Source organism: Hyphopichia burtonii, assembly GCF_001661395.1.
Source record: "Hyphopichia burtonii NRRL Y-1933 unplaced genomic scaffold HYPBUscaffold_4, whole genome shotgun sequence".
In the NCBI taxonomy this organism is placed as follows: Eukaryota; Fungi; Ascomycota; class Pichiomycetes; order Serinales; family Debaryomycetaceae; genus Hyphopichia; species Hyphopichia burtonii.
The window spans coordinates 384954-404256 of record NW_017963731.1 but is presented as its reverse complement, the minus strand read 5'-3'; the positions used below and the strand labels follow the sequence as shown (position 1 = coordinate 404256).

At 34.6% G+C, this 19303-nt stretch overlaps 7 protein-coding genes and 1 non-coding gene across 8 annotated transcripts; 3 read left to right on the top strand and 5 right to left on the bottom strand.

The window, feature by feature from the left end:
* The first annotated feature begins 332 nt into the window (after nt 1–332).
* HYPBUDRAFT_t115 lies at nt 333–404 on the top strand. The gene has a single exon. It is a non-coding gene; the product is annotated as a tRNA-Arg (tRNA).
* Nucleotides 405–568: 164 nt separating this feature from the next.
* On the top strand, nt 569–1120 carry HYPBUDRAFT_6280 (uncharacterized protein; the record flags this gene model as incomplete). Its single annotated transcript, XM_020223566.1, has 1 exon — nt 569–1120. The coding sequence occupies one exon, from the start codon at nt 569–571 to the stop codon at nt 1118–1120; it is 552 nt and encodes a 183-aa protein (XP_020076048.1).
* Nucleotides 1121–1124: 4 nt separating this feature from the next.
* Nucleotides 1125–5318, bottom strand: HYPBUDRAFT_166887 (uncharacterized protein). The gene has a single exon (XM_020222748.1). The coding sequence runs from the start codon at nt 5284–5286 to the stop codon at nt 1156–1158; it is 4131 nt and encodes a 1376-aa protein (XP_020076047.1). The 5' UTR covers nt 5287–5318; the 3' UTR covers nt 1125–1155.
* A 140-nt stretch (nt 5319–5458) lies between these two features.
* NGT1 (Ngt1p) lies at nt 5459–7093 on the bottom strand. The gene has a single exon (XM_020221300.1). It carries the CDS (start codon nt 7077–7079, stop codon nt 5526–5528), a length of 1554 nt encoding a protein of 517 aa, XP_020076046.1. The 5' UTR covers nt 7080–7093; the 3' UTR covers nt 5459–5525.
* A 2612-nt stretch (nt 7094–9705) lies between these two features.
* On the bottom strand, nt 9706–11229 carry HYPBUDRAFT_6277 (uncharacterized protein; the record flags this gene model as incomplete). Its single annotated transcript, XM_020223565.1, has 1 exon — nt 9706–11229. One exon carries the CDS (start codon nt 11227–11229, stop codon nt 9706–9708), a length of 1524 nt encoding a protein of 507 aa, XP_020076045.1.
* A 198-nt stretch (nt 11230–11427) lies between these two features.
* Nucleotides 11428–11995, bottom strand: HYPBUDRAFT_11589 (uncharacterized protein; the record flags this gene model as incomplete). Its single annotated transcript, XM_020219153.1, has 2 exons — nt 11428–11928; nt 11985–11995. The coding sequence occupies 2 exons, from the start codon at nt 11993–11995 to the stop codon at nt 11559–11561; spliced, it is 381 nt and encodes a 126-aa protein (XP_020076044.1). The 3' UTR covers nt 11428–11558.
* Nucleotides 11996–12176: 181 nt separating this feature from the next.
* On the top strand, nt 12177–15902 carry HYPBUDRAFT_109181 (U2 snRNP complex subunit; the record flags this gene model as incomplete). Its single annotated transcript, XM_020218683.1, has 1 exon — nt 12177–15902. One exon carries the CDS (start codon nt 12177–12179, stop codon nt 15900–15902), a length of 3726 nt encoding a protein of 1241 aa, XP_020076043.1.
* A 497-nt stretch (nt 15903–16399) lies between these two features.
* Nucleotides 16400–18833, bottom strand: FKH2 (forkhead family transcription factor; the record flags this gene model as incomplete). The annotated part of the gene is made up of 1 exon (XM_020222543.1): nt 16400–18833. The coding sequence occupies exon 1, from the start codon at nt 18737–18739 to the stop codon at nt 16400–16402; it is 2340 nt and encodes a 779-aa protein (XP_020076042.1). The 5' UTR covers nt 18740–18833.
* Between the last annotated feature and the right edge of the window lie 470 nt (nt 18834–19303).

The following is a 19303-nucleotide window of genomic DNA, read 5'->3' as shown; positions in this document are numbered from 1 at the left end:
AACATCTTTATTGGACTTCGGCTTTGATGATGTATGAAATCGATCCTGGCATAAGTCAGGCCCGGACATCATCGCCAGACCTTCATGGTCTGACAATTTTTGCCCAAATTTTTTTTTTTTTTTTCACGTATAGTTTTATATATTTGATCTAAATATTAACTATATAGAGATAAAGAGAGTAGATAGAAATATATAAAAGGGGGTCCAAAATTGATAGTTTCTTTAAATTATCTGACCACAGACAATCCTTCATAGTTGAATATTTTTCAAAAAAGTGGAAAATTTGCCCTTTGGCATGGTCGTCAGACAAGCGGGAAATGCTATCTCTTACTGTTCTACTGGCGCAACGGTAGCGCGTCCCCCTCCTAAGGGGAAGGCTCCGGGTTCGAGTCCCGGGTGGAATGCTATTTTGCCAAAAGTCATATTATTTTTTTTTTTTTGCTTTGGAGTTAAGACAAGTGTGCAGTATTTTATATTTAAATATACCGATTTCAAAGATCTAAGACATTAAATACATGATCAATGATAACTTATTGCAAATTGCGATTACCAATCACCAACTACGAAAATGCCATTTCTAGGGCCCAGAAGAAATGAGCTAAGGGAAAATATTAACTTTATTGTCAAAGTGATCTTACCTGTTATTCTTGTTATCGCTATTACCCCATACATTGTAAATCCTTCCAATATGGAATCGTTTAAACGAAATTTTAATATAATACTAGTACTGAAATCCCTATGTGAAGATCAACCAGAGCTATGTGGCTTGTCATTAGATCAGGATATCAATGATTCGTTTATTTTGAAGTCTGATTTGAAAGATTTCATATACGTTAGACCCTTTTTCTTTGATAGCATTGATAAATTTTTCGTTAAATACTTTGGAAGGTTTTGGTTAAAGAAAATCTTGGTTGATACCAGTGATGAAAATTTTGAAGAGTCAGCCTATTTATTAATTGGATTTTTCAACTTTTCGGTTTTCAGTTCTATAAGATCACTTATAATCGCAAGACTACAATTTTATTTTCTAATACAAATATTAGTACATTTTGGTGATAAATGGGCTCTCCTAATTGAAAATATTTGGAATGATTTAAAGAGTTCTGTGGACGTTTTTTAGTCCTATACTATGCATTGAATATATAATTTACTTATTCAAAAATCAAATGAACTCATAATATCGGGTTCTTCAAATGTAGTTGGCTGAGGTGGAGCAAGAGTTGGTTTAAACTCTTTGAAAATATCATTATCATCGTCTTTAGTATCTGCAACCTTCGTTTTACCGTCATTGTATTCTTTGAATTCCCAATCTCTTACTAATAATAACGCCAAATAATCACAACCCATTCGAGTATAGATTGAGGCTACTTTTATAACAAATTCAAATTCTGCAGCTGGAGAAATAGAGAATGATCCTTCGAGATAATTAACTTTCCGTCTTCTCAAGTTGTTATACAAGATAGCTAAAACTGGATCATCTTGCAAAAACAGTCTACTGCTACTATCCAAGATTAGATTTTTCAAATGGTTATTGTAAAAATCTTCGGAAAATTTATCCTTATTAGCATTGACTATTGAAATTGGTGATTTAATTAAAGCCTGTATCGATAATTGCTTCAAATTTAATTCCCAAAAAATCCAACTTGTGATCCATCTATTTCCTTCCTTTAATGTTGTTGGTAAAACATTATTCTCTATAATATTAACCAAAGATTCACTGGAGTTATCATAAACTTTTGCAATCAATAATGATAATTCAATATCTTCAATTTTATTTGCCAAAGTGATACAGCAATCTTTAGGTTTATCAGCCAATAAGAAAAAGCAAGCTGCATCCAAATATCTATGTTTTCCCAACAAAACAAATGCATTTTTCAATGCAGCAGACTTCCATCTGGGCTGACTAAAATCATTATTTAAAAATTTCAACATTTTTTGCTTCTCTGGATGAGTTGTAGTTTTCCACAAGCCTAGAAGTATTTGCTTCTTTCTGATTGATAAGAAAAATAGAGTAATCAATCCTGAAGGATCCCGGTTAGTACTAAAATCATTTCTAGCACATTTTTCAACGATTTGTACCAATTTTTCCCGTTCATTGATCCAATATACTATACCCACTTTTTTGGCGATATCCCAGGTAATTCTATGTTGAAATTGATCTTCAATGTATCCATAAATCAATTCTCTATTATCACTGTGAAGTGCCCAGTTTATATCTCTCATGGTAAGCTTAAGCTGTTTCAGATTGGACTGGAATAATTTGAATCCAATTAAAAATCTGGCCCCATTTTCGTCCATGGAGTTATTCTCATACAATTTTTTCAAGATTGTAATAACCAGAATCAAGGTGATTTGCTGATGTCTTGTTAACAAAGGCAATGAAGTCTTTGTCAATTTTTCTATTAATAGGTCCAGTAGCGTTGGTGTAAAATTTTCAAATACATCTCCCAATGTATTTTGATGCATTGATGAATAAGCTAATCCATTATTATCCTTTGTGCTAAGGATTTCTTTTTCCATGTTTATATTTAAGTCCCATTTGATAGCCTCATCCTTTCGTAAGGCTTTGAACAAAGTCACAATAATGTCTTGAACTAATTTTGTTTGATTCATGAAGAGTGCTTGGATTAAAAATTGGGGATGGTAAACAGGTAATGGACCATTCAATATTTTCACTAGATGTGAAATCTCATAATTTTCATTATCGCTACCTGAACCGCTATTATAGCCGACCACCAACTGTTTTATGAGGTAATCTATGGATTGTGAAGAACCTAATTTCACCCACTTATCGTCTATAAAGAATTGATTACCGCAACCAATTACTAAGAATCCATCATCTATCCAAATCAGGTCACCTATCAAATGAGACGTATAATCAGATATGTCAATTTTTTTCAATACAGCAAAGGTTGGTATATTATTGGTATAATCGTATCTTAGTTGAGTATACAATAGAACAAATCTTGCAAAACCAACAGAAAGAATGGCATTAGATGATTGATCAAAGGTAGACTCAACGAATGTCCAGTCAAGGTCTCGAACAGGCCCATAGTTTTCTGGTAGTTCTTCTTCATACTCAAGAATCCCAGACTTAGTATCCCAAATAGTCAATTTAGAACCCTTTTCATCAACAATAGCAAATCTTTTAATGATAGAAGAACCATGAATTTTGCTGGCATTGGAAATATTAGTATGTATTTTCTTTAATTCCTTCCAATAGACCTTACTATTGTCAAAATGGGTAGATAATATTCTCAAGGTACCCTTCTCATCTATTATAGACACCAAATTATTAGACGTAAATGAATCGATTGTGGAAATTTTGTGGATTGATGATATGTGGGCCAAAGGTTCTACATTTTCTCTCAAGTCTTGAATGTCTATTTTGATATCATCGTCATCATCCGAGACATTAAATTTCCAAGCCTTTATGAGCTTTTCATTGAAAATACTGATTGCACAATATTCATCTTCATGAGAGTTGATCAATAGAAGTGATTTGGGTTCTTCATGTATATGATCACCAGTATCATTTAACATAGCAACTCTCTGTACTAACTGAGCCGCTTCATCATCATGTTTAATACCATTACAGCTCCAGAAACTGAGATATCCTCCCCTTTCAGAAGTAATCACCAAATGGCGTCTTCTGTTATTGAGACTCGGTCTGATATCATTAATTAGAATGGCATCCCAAATTCCTTCTTGGTGAGGGTCCGAAGATATTCCGCGTCTAACATCAACTTGGAACCGTTTAGTTACAGACATGCTTTGCTTCTTTTTAGGATTCAAAAGTAAAGGTTCCCAAATATAATTGTGCTCCGGAAAATTCAGAATAGATAAAAGTATGTTACTTTTAGAATATGAGGACGAAGTAACCAATTTTCTTATTGACTTAGTATGTCCTTGGAATTTGTTTATGAGTTGACAACCTATATAATCATCTTTTTCTTCTATCAAATGCTTAAAATTAAATAAATTTACTCTTATAGTATCTTTGATACGATCATGAACGAGTAAACAAACATCATCATTATGAAATATTGAGCTTTGTGAAAAAATGACTGGATTGAGATTAACATTGAATTCTTGTGATTTGATAAATTCTTTACTAATGCTTTCAAATTTTGAGATTTTAGTTGAAAGTGGGAACGAGTTCACATCAAGCTTGAAACTTCCACCTAGCTTAGTAAACTTAATTCCATTTGGTGGGTTTCCATTAAGATCTGTCACAGCAAAGATTGAGACTTGTCCCGCTCTATTAGTCACAAATATCAAATCGAACTCACGGGTGGTATCTATGCATTTAAAAAGACCCTCATCTGTATTTTGAAGTAGTGGTACCAACGAACTTCTAAGATAGGAACTATCAAAAATCTCAATTCCTGAAACATCTTCACCACTGATCATATAATTTCGAAGGTCGAGCTCGTTCCAACACCTTATGTGATTACGACCACTGAACTCGAAGGTGGACCAAACCCTAATTACATTATCATTGGTCAAGGTATAAAGTATGTCATTATCATTATTCGAATCACCAATATAGCTTCTTATATTTTTGATATTTGCCATTGAGGCATCTATTTGATTATTATGAGAGAAATTTGGGTTTTTATTTCTCCATTTTGCATCTTTCACCCAAGATCCGTTTGGGTGTTTCAAATAAGTCAATTCAAATAGAGACTGATCGTCATTAAAACTTATTCTGGACCAAAATTTGATTAAATTATCAAATCTCCGAGTACTGTAAGTCATAATCCTAGCTGAGTCGGAGGTGAGTCTAATGTCATGAATAGGACTGGATTGTAGCTTGCAAAAACGCTGATTGAAATTGACTGTTCCATATTCTATAAATATATGGTAAACGGTCAAAGATTCATCGCTTCCCACAACCAATTCATCTTCATTTATAGCCCACAGTAAGCAATTGATCGAGGAGTTATCTTTTCCATTGGAAATAACGAGAGCTTCCAGCCATTGGGGTTTTGACATGTACTCATTGACTGGTTTAAAAATGAAAAGTTTATTATTCAAAGCGGTCGCAATTAGACCATTATTTGAATTGATGCTTACTGCTGTAGGGTCTGACTCAAGATAAACCGTTTGTAAATGATTACTCTGAATATCCTTAGATGATGAATCTTGACTAGTTTTACTTATAGTTGATAATATCAAATTATTCCCTGATCCGTAAGCTATTATGTGATGAGACTTCCATAAAGCTTGCAGGACCGAATAAGGTGATTTGTTGACCTCACCAGGAACAAAAGTAATGGTCATGCGGGAGATAAATGTGATGTAAATGCAATCAATTGACTAGTTTTCAGTAATGACTATTAACTTTCCAAAAGATGATTTTCGAGAAATCGTTCTTTATTCGCTTTGCCAACTACTGGTGTTCGGGTCTACCGATTAATGAAATGATTATTATAAATAAATTATATAAACTATACTCAAAATGAAATACAAGAAGTGAAGGAAAGTAGAGAGAGGGATGATATCAGTGGGAGAAATAAGGGTTAAACGATTTTTTCATCCTTAATTTCAGGAGCTTGGGTGGTTGAATTAACTACTTCCAATTCACCTTGATCAACGATATCAACGATACCGTCTTCTTTTATATCAGTATGATCAGTGATCCAGAGTAAGATAAGAGGAGCTGCAATCACAAGAGAACCTTGGACAAACCCCCAGGAACTAGCGAACAAAGACATGTAGCTTTTTTCCATAGCGTCCAACCTCCAAACGATGGCTGCAAAAGCTGATTGGATACCTTTATAAAAAGAAGCATATAAGGCAACTTTCTTTGGATTATTAGATAAAGCCCCTAAGACCCAGAAGATAAAGTTTTGGAAAATAGCGTCGTAAAAACCGTAACACATATAAAGAACCACTGGTCCCCCATACCCGCTATCTTTAAAATCAATAGGAGTCATGTCAACGACTGATTCTCTAGTGTAACCTTGTTGAAATTTCAATCCACCACCCCAAATGGCCATACCGAGGATGAAAACAAGAACCCAACCGATTCTTGCTCTAACACTTCTACGGAAATAAGTCCAATCAAGAATGTTACCGATGAAAAGAGCCCCGATCATTTGGAAAAGCCAATAAAGTAACGAATTCAAAGATCTAGTTCTGATGGTGAATTTAGCAGCATTAAAATCATTAAATTGATAAGTGGTGAACCAATTAGAGGCAGCAAACATGGGGAAAAGAAGATATATTTTTGGTTCATTCTTCAAGACATGAAGCCAACCTTTGATTTCATCACTGATACTTGGGTAATTTTTTTTGGTAACTTTAGTACCATCCGATTTGTAAACTTTATCAATTGGAAGCATGAAAGTGGCTAAAAAGACCCCAATACCAATTAAAACCAAAAACGCAGCAAATGTACCAGCATTTACTTTTGATTCATTACTTCGAAGATTTTGACCCAAAGGAATTAATGAACCGATAACTGCACCCATGTTGAAAATGATCCAAAAAATCATGATGGCATGACCTTTACGATCTTCAGTGGTATAACTCATAATAATTTGACCTTGAGCAGCCCAAGTTAAAGAAGCACAAACCCCAAGAAAAGCCCCGGCAAAAATACAAAATCCAGCATTTTCAGTATAATGGAAACATAATAAACTAGCAGTGTACATAAAATAACCGGTCCCACCAATGGTAAGACACCATTTCGAACCAATGATATTACAAATGACTCCCCCAATAACCCCAATAGTGGCAAAGGTGGAATATAATGCTACATTAGCATTATCAGCAACGGACACATCCGAAATCCCAGCAGAACCAATCCCACTAATTGCATTAAACATACCTGGAGTCATGAATAAGACAAAAGACATCATGAATATTTGAACCATGGCATTGGAATAACTGGGTATGCGCCCGCCAAAGTAGCTTTGATCATACCATTTCCCTGAAGCAGCGATTTCTTCTCTGGTATGATGTTTCAACTCAAGATGTTCTTCTTCATCGACCACTTCGTGATTGGGAGTATTAAAACTATGATTGCTCGAGTCAACCTCGACTGCAGTATTGGATTTTTCAATAGACATTATGGAATGAAGACTAATAGAAAAAACTCATAACTGAATGAAATCAACGCATATATATATATAGATGGAATTTATATATATAGATTTAGTGAAAATTTGGGGTTATCAGCTAGATAACAATGAATCCGCATCAACACACACAAAACAAAAAAAAAAAAAAAAGAATTAGTACTCGGTTCTACTGTAATAAGGTTACATTTAGAAGCTCAAGATACAATTAAACTTTATTTGCTTTGATAACTAATCTTTAGCCGTCGATAAATAACAATACTCTACTGGGTAAGTCGCCATGTACCAACACCATGTACCAGCACCATGTACCAACATTTAGTATGTGCTCACAGTCAATGTTCAGAGAATGTTAAAATGCCTTACAAACAAACTTCACGGAACACCCTCCCGTATACATACAGGAGCCCAAGTTGGTGTAAGAGTCCCTTTCAAAGCTATTCGATTAAAGTTGTTTTGTCCAAATTATTGGGTGAGACCAAACCTCGTCCGACGTGCCCATTAACCCAAAATGGAATTGTTGTTCCTGTTGTTCTTTGGAACATCCCTGAGTACAACAAGCCCAGCAGGTTCCATTGGCTAATTCTTCGCTTAACGTAAACTCACCCCTCTTCAAGGACGGCACTATCTTATATACATAGTTCCGTCGATTTGGCTTGAAACGCGGCCGGAACTCCTTGGAAAAGTGGTCGGGTTTCGCGTACCCGGAATACCTGCCACGACATTATTTATGTCGTGCTGTGAGTTTGTACTTGTCTAGAAGTGGATTTTTTCAATTTTGCAACCTTGACATGTTATTGAAGATCATGATGGCTTACTGTGCTACTTGGCTGATCACTGCATTAGTCACGTAAGATATTTTGCGATCCTATACAAACACAGAATTTGAAAACATATATTCTACCTATGGATGCCATATAAGAAGTTAATACTACTTGGGATTTACCATCATTCCTTTGTTGGGTAGTTCTTCATCGCCGTATTTGCTTTGGTTCAGTAAGAAGAAAACTGAATGCAATTGGATTGCCATAGTATCCGTCTCAAGTCATAATCCGCAAAATTATCAAATAATGCATTATGCAAGTTATAATTCAAATAATCGGTCGTGATGGAGACTAAGGTTAAGAAGATTTCAACAAGATACATCAGGAGTGTGCAAGAGTGATCTTTCATTATTATTTGTTCGTAAATCTTTGAACGGGAGCAGCCATATTTATAATACAATTAGCATAATCACATCGCAACCGCAGGACAGTGCTTTGCAAATTCATGGTGAAGTTAATTTAGCTCGGTTAAAACATCCATAAAACTGAAGGACACTGGCATTCATTGTATGAAACCATGTCGTTTGAAGCATGGAGATTAAGGTAGTCGTACCAAAATCTGTCAAAGTTGATATTTGCATCAAAAAGGCTTATATTAACCCCCCCTTAGCGGTTTAACTTAAAACTCCGTAAAGTCTACTATAGTGGCGATTGACACTTAAAAAAGTCTCTAATCAAAGAAATAAGCCTGAAGTAGCGAGCTAACTATTATTTACGTCAATACTCTTATGGAAACTTGGTTATATTTACTATGGATAACTACCTTAATTCCCTCCTGTTAACATACCTTTTTTAGGTATTACTCGATGGCATCGTTTTGGAGTGTGAAAAATTCACTTCTATTCTATTTGATATCGTCCCAATCTATTTTTACTTCCATACCTGTCTAACTTCTACTTTTTGTAAAATCGAGGACGACCTTTACATGAAGGTGGTTGTCTTTGTCTAAAAAGAACGAAAGATACAATTAGTTGTCTATAGTGGAAAATCTTCCTTGATAATTGGCTGCGAGAACCCTGGCACTTGCTCTAGACCAATAGCGTTGGTTCGCGGGAAGGTGAACCTTTTACGGTACTTGTGATAACCTTATTTTGCAACCATGGCTTATAGTTGTTTTCCAGCAATCTTTAGGTATAAGTGTTTAAATATTTGAATTGGTATTTCTATTACAGAAAAAGTTAATGGTCATGTATGGTTCGAGGAAAAGAAGTTGTTATGTTCGTAACGTTTATCTTCCTACTAGGAGTCTGATGGTATTTTATGACTCGACCAATGGAAAACCGGAGCTTTCGTGAAAATTGGAAAACGACATTTTGACTATTCCGGTATCGTTTTTGGTGACTTCCGGTCGTCTTTGGACTGTAGACCCTACAGTTATACCTTTGACCCAGGGTTTTCTACATCTTCAAATAAATGCATGTTCTTCCAAGTTCTCAGTTGATATTCTAGTTGGCCTCTTAGTTATCTTAGTTGGTGTCTTGGTTGATGTATTAGTTAGTTGTTATTTCGTTGATGCTGACGATTTGTTTGTAGCTTCACACCCATACACCACCGAATCACTTATCAGCTGAAAAATCTTGTTGTAATAGAAATGTGATGTTGCATTTAGAATAATATCTTGTACATTGAACTAACCGTTGAGATTAGGTGGCAGATCTCGAGTATCTTGTTTTTGGGGAAACAAGAATGTCACCTAAGTTTGTGTTTCTGGGAATTATAATTCCGTTTCTTATCTCAGTGACGTTGCATTCTACAACATTGTAGTTATAATATATATTTGTTGCAAAATTTATTTAGCTATCGAATTCTTCACCAACTTGAATGATACTAGAGATTAAATCATCAACCACGGTATCAGTAAGAATTGGAGAATTAAATACAACTCTGAAAAATTCCCCTTTATCAGAATCACCTCCAGAAGTATTTGGAGAAAAATCAACTAAATATTTACTTCTTTTATGTAATTCACGAGATATAAATCTAGTAATCTCAGTATTTTTATCTAATTTATAATTCTTTGGTCTATAGTAAAAACAAACTTGTAAACATTTGGGCAAATCATCTTTAGAACCCAAAACCAATTCGAATCTATCATCCTGACTGATTTTAAAAATGAAATCACGAGCAATATCAAAGGCATGATCAACCCGCTCTTCTAAACCTTTGAATCCGTAATATAACCAGGCCATATAAAATTTGAAAGAGTCAGCACGACGACCGCATCCCATAGTACCATCAGCCAAATCGAAATTCTCTTCTCCTTCGTCATCACGTCCATGGAAAAGATATGGGGCACTTAATGACATTGCCTTTTGGAAATTCAGGACATGGGGTAATAGTAAAAAGGAACAAGTATTCGGGACACCCAACATTTTATGGGGGTTACATGAGATTGAATTTGCTCGTTCACATCCATTCATCTTGTACTTGTGCTTAGATGAAAAAATAACATTACCACCCCAAGATCCATCAATATGGAACCAAATATTATTTTTTTCAGCAATATCAGCAATCTCATCAAATGGATCATATGATCCGAATACCGTAGTACCAGCAGTGGAATTTATATAAAGTGGAGTAAAACCTTGTTTTTTCGATTCTTCAATTTTAAAGCTTAAATCTTTAGTATCCATACTACCATCTGCTAAAATCTTCACTTTGAACACATTAGATGATCCAAGTCCCATTAAAATAGCAGCTTTTACTACTGAATAGTGACAATGTTCAGAAGCAAAAACTGCAAATTTAAAACTTCCATTACCAGTTTCCTTTGTTTCAGGATATAATAAAGACCTAGCGGTATGTAAAGATGTAGTGTTTGACCATGATCCACCGGGAAACGTTAACCCACCACAAGTTTCAGTATCATTAGTGAAAAATAAGCTGGCGTATTTACGCCCAATATAATTCTCAATTACCGATAAAACCGGTGATACAGTGTAAACATGGGAATTGGTATTCAATAAAGATAAAATTATATCACTTATAACCCCAATTGGATTATTTGATGCATACAATTTATCTAAAAATCCTGGATTCCATGTGTTAACCGAATACTTGAATACTTGATCGATTTTGGCAAATAACTTGTCATTATCCCCACGAATCCCTTCAACCAGCTCCTCTTCATCCTTTTCGGTGATTATTTCCTTCAAAGTTTGTGGTCTATGATACTGTCCGAGAGAAGTAAGCTCATAGTTTGCAGATTTTGGATCCGATTTTTCAACGTACTCGATGATCTTTGGGTGGATCAACTTGAGCAAATCGTCGATTTCTTGAACTCGGTTCGATTCCAACTCACTCTTAATTACCGTCATTGCTCTTCCTATGCTTATACAGACTTTATCAATCAGAAAGAATGGAGTTGATTCAAGAAGACAAAATGAATTCATTGAATTGCGACAAAGAGCCACATAATAAAGAAAAAAAAAATTCAAGTAGCGGTAGTTTCCTCTTTAAGTAATTAGCTTAGGTTGATTAATTATTCTACAAGTTTTACGACAAAAGACATATAAATGGACTTTCATTCAGATCATTGCAGAGAGTTTGGAAAACAGAGTGTTATGGAAAGATTCCGGTGGGACTATTTACAGTATTTACAAGACACCAGAAGAATTAGAACAAAAAGAAGTGAATATCAAAATGGCTAGTTATCTAACCCGGCCAACCTAGCCTTTTCGGCTTCTTCTCTAAGCTGCTTTTGCTTATGCAAGTTTCTATTCAATACATCCAACTTTCTCATCTCTTCTTGCGGATCAAAATCACCAGTGGATAATTTTTCATAAGTATCATCATATTTACCAGTGGATAATGGGGCATTACCCTTCATTCTTTTCCTCATGTCGAAAATACCACTTTTGCAGTCCATGAACGCTTTGAAATTGGCGAGACACAATTCTGGTAAATCCTTCTTCAACTCTGGTTTGTTAAGACAGTCGGCCGGAGTATTTCTTTCTATAAGAACGCATGGTGATCTTTGTAGGCATATAGCAAGAGCCTTCTTTTGATCTTTACAACTAATGAAAATAAACGTTAGTCATTTATTCGTCCTACCATATACTTTCAAACATACCTAGCACCCATTTTGGTTTAGATTATATCGTGAAATAGTAAGTAGTATCAGTTTGTAGGAAAATGACTTTGGAAAAAAAAAAAAAAAAACGTGAAAATTGTATGCACACTATATCAGAAACATAAACTCATCTTTGAAGAAAATAGACTACACCAATTCCTTCCATTCTGTTTGCAAGACATCATATTCATAATGCTCATAGAGGACGATTCCATATACCTCTACCACCTCACTTTGCGAAGTCCTAGTTTGAGCCAGTACTCACTTCTTGGTCAGTTTTTAGGAACCAAGAAATCTCAAGAACTTCTACTTGCAAATTCCACCTTCATTGAATTATGGAAACCAAATTCAGACACTGGTAAAGTCCAGAAGATATTGGTTCAAAACACCTTGGGCATTATACAGTCTGTGGGTGCTTTGAGGCTTCCAGGGTCCCAAAAAGACTTTCTCGTGATAACCTCAGACTCGGGGAATATTGTCATTGCAGAATATGATGAACTATCGAATAATTTCATTCCCAGAGTCCAAGAGCCTCATTCTAAGAATGGATTCAGGAGAATAACACCGGGTGAATACTTAAGCATTGATCCACATAATAGAGCCGTGATGATTTCGGCAATTGAAAAGAATAAATTGGTGTATAAGGTTAGCTCCAATGCCGAAGGGCAAATTGGACTATCCTCACCCCTTGAAGCATCAACGAGAGAATTGTTGACTCTTCAAACATGTGCTCTTGATACTGCCTTTGATAATCCAATGTTCGCAGCAATAGAAATTGACTATAGCGAATATGAAAGCCAAGACGGTTCCTCCTCCAATAGATATGACCCACAGAATTCTCCATTGATTTTGAATTATTATGAATTAGATCAAGGATTGAACCATATCGTGAAAAAGAAGGCAAATGGTTTGATACCCGCATCTTCCACTTGTCTCATTCCGTTACCAGGTCACATTGGTGGTCTTTTGGTTAGTTGTAAGTCATTTTTAATATATGATCACTTACAAAGAGAGCGATTATATCTTCCATTGCCAATTCGTGAAGGTTCTAGTGAAACTATCATAACTTCGCATGTCACTCATAAGCTAAAAAAGAATAACTTTTTCATTTTATGTCAAAGTTCCTTGGGTGACTTATTTAAGATCACAGTGGATTATAATGAAGCTGAAGAAAAGATTGAATGCATATCTGTCAAATATTTTGATACAATACCCTTTTCCAACTCTTTGAACATATCTAAAAGTGGTTTCCTTTTTGCTAATTCGTCCAATAATAATAAGCATTATTATCAATTCGAAGACTTAGCAGAAGATGACGATGAAACTACTTTAAAATCTTCGGGGATTAAAGATAGCGATATTGCAAATTATCCTTTAGATTCTCGTTTATTCAACGTGAAAGCTTTGGAAAATTTGGCTTTAGTTGATTTCATAGAAACCTTACATCCGGTGATTGATGCTACTTTATTAGAAACAAAAAATAACTTAACCCCAGACCCATCATATCAAATCCTCACTTTATCTTCACACTCTTATTTGAAAAAGCTAACTTATGGATTTCCCACATCAACCATTGTATCTGAACCATGTCCTAAATTAGTACCAACATCTGTTTTCACAACAAAGATAAACTTTGAATCTACGGATGATCAATATCTTATTCTTTCTTCAAGTTTATCATCCGAGACCTTGGTTTTTTCCATTGGTGAAGATATTGATTTAGTTGATGATTCTGAGTTCGTCACAAGCCAAAATACAATTGCAGTTCAACAAATTGGTAAATCTTCCATAGTACAGGTTCATGCAGATGGTATAAGGCATATCAAACATATTCAAGATGGTGATATCATTAAAAAAAAAACTACTGATTGGGTGACTCCAGGAGGTATATCTATCTTGAAGGCAGGTACGAATAACGAACAAGTTATCATTGGATTGTCAAATCGTGAAATCCGTTATTTTGAAGTTGACCCAGTAGATGACCAATTAAAAGAATATGGGGATACACTTGAAATATCTAGTGGTAATATAACTTCATTGGCAATTTCTCCCATATTAGATTCTGGTAATCGTAAATCACCATATGCAATTGTTGGCAGTTCCGACGAAACAGTCCAGGTAATATCATTATTAGATCATAATATGCTTGAAGTTTTGACTATTCAAGCACTTTCTGCCAATTCTTCTTCAATTCAGATTTTAACACATGAACGTAATACGTATGTCCATATTGGTATGGAAAATGGTCTTTACGTCAAAACTCTTATTGATGATATCACAGGGAAGCTCTCAGATAGCAGAATTAAATATTTGGGCTCAATGCCAGTTCAATTATCGACCATTGGATTGCCCCAAATAGATCAAACTGGTGTTTTAGCGATTTCTTCAAGACCGTGGATAGGATATCATAATAAAGGAGCGTATAATATAGCTCCCTTAATGGATACTTCGATGAATACTGCGGTATCAATTCATTCCGAAGCTTTAGGAGGTGATGGTATAGTTGGAATTTCAGACGGAAGGCTTACTATATTAACACTTAATGACGGCGCTGGGGAGGAAGCTGTATTTGATCTTGATAATGATTTCACTGTAAGTAGTTTACCATTAAGATATACTCCAAAGAGAATGATAACAGATAAGTCCACATCTGGAACTCTAATCCATGTTATAGAAGCAGAGTATGGTATTAAATCACCTTTTCCAAAGACAATTCTTCAATCCAATAAGGAAGATACGGAACAAGACGGTGTTGACCAAGATTACTACCAAGCTTTCGGATATGAAAAATCGGAAGGTAGTTGGGCATCCTGTGTTCAGACTATTGACTACGATAATAATTCAATTATCCAAAGCATTGAGTTTGGAAATAACCAGGCAGCAACATCATTATGCCAAGTCTCTTTTGAATCGCATCCTAATAAAGAATACTTAATTATTGGAGTGACGGAAGATCAAAGATATTTGCCAAACCTGACTTCGAAGAATTACTTATTCACTTTTGAAATCAAAAAGAAGAAACATGATCAAGCAAACTTAGAATTTGTTCATGAAACCTCAATTGAGGGACCACCTACTGCAATCATACCTTTTAAGGGTAAGCTTTTAGTTGGTGTGAAAAATTATCTTCGTTTATATGATCTTGGGCAACGTCAGCTTTTACGTAAGGCATCTTCAACCATAACACATTTGACGACCATCGTTAAGTTAATTCATCAAGGTGGAGATGTAGTTGTTAGTGGAGATGCACGTCATTCAACTACATTCATCAAATATGATTCTATAACCAATCAATTCATCCCTTTTTGTGATGATATAATGCAAAGACAAATCACTGCACTCGCCACCTTGGATTCTCATACAATTATTGGAGGTGATAAGTTTGGGAACTGTTTTGTTTCAAGATTATCAAATAGTGCTTTACAACAGATTACTGATGATATAAATTTGAGATATCAAGAGAGTCATCTCAATGGATCATCATCAAGATCTAGAAATCTTTGTGAATTTTATTTACAAGATATCCCTACTTCATTTTTTAAAGGAAGTATGACAGTGGGAGGTTTAGATAGTATTTTTTATACTGGGCTACAAGGCACAATTGGTATGTTAATGCCTGTGATTACAAAATCTGAAATTGAAATGTTGAGCAAGTTGGAAACCTTGTTAAGAGAATTTTTCAGTGTTAATTTTGATGATTTTGATAAAGATAAAAATGGTTATAATTTACTTGGAAAAGATCATTTAACCTTTAGAAGCTATTATAATCCAGTTAAAAATGTTATTGACGGTGACTTTATTGAAAAATTCTACGAACTAAACATTTCTCAAAAAATTAAAATATCGACAGCTTTGGATAGGACTCCAAAAGAAATAGAAAAGAAAATATCTGATTTACGAATTAGATCTGCATTTTAAATAAATGCACATATGTAAATATACTTAATAAATAGATAACGTTAATTAAAGGGCCGAATACATCTAGTAGAACAAAAATTTTAGAGGCAAATAAATGGATGTGAAAAAAAAAAAAAAAGTTAATATAGAAATTAATGACCATGGAAAGCTGATATTTGAATTAGGAAGTGTGCAATATTTGATTTTGAAAACCCCACGATATTATTTAGACGAATAAGTACAAGGATAAAACAAACAGTAATGTAAAAGGAAAATAAATTGAGTATATCACAACGTAAAAAAATTAAAAAAAAAAACAATAATAATGATACTGAAAAGGTAGTAGAAGGAAAATTAAACAAGACCAATAGCAAAACAAATCATTTGATTAAACAACATACTATAAGAATAAAAAAAGAACGTTAACGAACATTTCAGAGATCATCAGAAAGATTTGAACATCTCACAATATTTAATAATAACAAAACATAAGAATTAACTTGAAAAAAGAAGTTCTATTAAGTACTGACTGGTTCATCTTTTCTTGAATTTAAATCACTTTTTGAATCCAGTTCAATTTTAACATCAGCTTTTTCAGATGGTGACCCATCATCATTTGTAGAAACTCCATTTTCATTCTCTTCATCATTATTATTTAAGTCATCTTCATTTTTCAAACCATTAGATAAATTTTTTCTACTTAATGTTGGACTTCCTTGACTATTCAGTTCATCGCTATTCTTTCTTAAAGGAGTTTGAGCGTTTGGAGTACTAAATTGAACAAAATTCCAAAATGCTGGAGAAGATTGATTAGTATTAGATCCATTTGGTACTCCTAATTTATTAGCTCCATTTGATTTTGAACCTCGTTCTGGGGTAAATGCTTCTAATGGAGCGATTTTTTTTGGACTAGTAAAACCCATGCCAAATTCAGAAGTATTATTAGTTTGACCAGTAGTATTATTTTGATTTGATTCACTACTATTTGGATTATTGGTTGAATTTCCAAAAGAATTACCAGTATCTTGGCCACCATTAGTATTATTATTATAACTATGCAGACGAGAATGGTGAGCTTGAGGTGCTGAGCTACCGACGTTATGAGAATTAGAAGAAGGGGGCGGGAGGTTAAATAAATGACCTCCCGATGTCACTTTTGGGAGCTTTGGAGTTGTTGAATTTAAGTTACTTTCCTGACGCATTGGAGACGATAGTTCACTTTTTGTCTTTTGATCTGATGCTTGATTATCTTCATTAGATTTTGGTTTATTCAATGAATTTTGAGGAGCTGAAGGAACTTGTTGAGAAGGTTGGGGTTGGGGTTGTTGAGGTTGGGGTTGAGGTTGTTGATGCTGTTGTTGTTGGGCTAAGTATATATTAGCATTATTGTGTTGAGGTTGAAGTTGTTGTTGGATTGGAGGTGGAGGAGCAGATTGATTTAACATTGAAGTACCATACATAAAATGAGCAGGAGCAGCAACTGGTTGATAAGGAGAATAAGCTCTTGAAGCATTTGGAGGAATACCCATGAAACCTCCATTTGGTTGATTTAGATAAGAAAGAGGATTTGATTGTATAGGATTATTAGGGATTCCAGGATATTGCATTGGCTGGCCTAAATTAGGTATAGAATTATTTCTTGAATGAGAAAATCTATAATCATAAGAATCTGATCTTTGATGTAATTGAGGAGGTTGAGATTGTTGGTGAGTTGATTGAGGGGGTTGAGAGTTAGCCTTTTCATTTTTATCAAAATATTTTTGAGTATCAGGTAATTGTTGATGAGTAGCTAAATGTAATTGTAATTGTCTTGAAACTGAAGATCCTCTTCTTGTTTTCAGTAAAGAACCATTTTGAATTTTATTTAAAAAATCCTGTTTATAAGATTCACTAATTTGCCATTTCATACCTTTACCTGGTTCATTTGGTCTTCTTGGAACTTTTTCAAAAGCTTTATTTAAAGATAAGTTATGTCTAATTGAATTTTGCCAACCAGTTTTACTATATTTATAATAAGCATAATGATCACTAATCCAATTATAAATATCAGATAAAGACATTACACCATCGTCATTTGATAAAATAGCTTGGGTAATCATGGTAGCATAAGAATAAGGAGGTTTTATATCTTTTGCTTCAACTTTAGATAAATCTTGATCTAAATTATTTTGTAAAGAAGATGCAGAAACTGATGAAGGAGAATGAGTTAATTGAGCTTTATCAAACATTTGGAAGCTTTTAACTGGACCAGAATGAGAATAAGAACTTGAAGAAGATTTTCTAACTTTATTCATGTTTGATTTATATTTTGATAAACAAGTAGATAACATTTTAGGCAGTATATCAGGAGGAGAATCTGGTAAAATGAAAATCATTTGAGTACCACCGATATCTAAAATAGCTCCCAGATGTAAAGGAGTTGCATGTTGAATGCCAACCGGCATTTTTTGGCCATCAATTTTAGCACCATTACGACCCAATACTTTTAATTCCCAACAACTCAAATCGATATTATAAGTAATGGTAGCGTGTTGTCTTGAAACGACTTTAGCAGGACCCAAGTCAATATCAATTAAAGGAGTGTTTGAATTATTAGCAGCACCGGGATTATCAGTATTTCTTCCGATTGAAACAGCTAAAGACTTGACATAAAAAGTCCAATCTTGACCAGCAATCTTTGCGTAGGCTTGAATTTCAGTAGCATGGTTTTTATCATTGGCGTAATTATTTGCAACATTAGTTCTATCTTCAGGTTGTTGCAAAGTCGAAATAACTGCATTAACTAAATCCGCTGGATCATCAAAGCTTGGAAGATCGTCCTCAAGATTACGTTTCCTGGGAGTGGTTGTGCCCGACATGATTGCAATGCTAGAAGAACAAGAGAGTAACGGTTATGATAAAGACCCTTACTATAAATTAAAGCGTAGTAGTAAACCAGTGAAAAAGGCAAAGAAAAAAAAAAAAAAAAAAAAAAAAAATATTCTCAACGGTCAATGAAAAAAAAAACAACAACGAAAAGGTAAACACAAATAAATAAAGAAAATCCACAGTCAATCAAGATAGTAGATAAATCCACACGTAGACACACGTCAACAAATAAGCGACCGGGCGAGGATGGTCTTGTAATGAAGGATTACAACAAATAAGCAGAAAGAAAAGCAAAAAAAAAATGGAATACCAAAAAAACTGAAAGACCAACAAAAATAAATGAAGGCACAACGCAAGCAACAAGTCAGCAAACAAAGAACTTCAACAAAAGACGATTGGACTTCTGCAAGCTTCGAACAATTGGGATCACTCAATAAATGACACCACCACGTATATGAAATCAGAAAAGCGAACTTGGATTCAAGGGGGCCGGCGCGAGGAGTGGGCGACGGGCGGCTAGCTAGCACGATGCAACACTTGGTATGGGGGACCGG

Excerpts from the sequence above, each read along its gene's own strand:
- NGT1 (XM_020221300.1), bottom strand. The coding sequence starts at position 7,079 with ATGTCTATTGAAAAATCCAATACTGCAGTCGAGGTTGACTCGAGCAAT.
- HYPBUDRAFT_166887 (XM_020222748.1), bottom strand. The coding sequence starts at position 5,286 with ATGACCATTACTTTTGTTCCTGGTGAGGTCAACAAATCACCTTATTCG.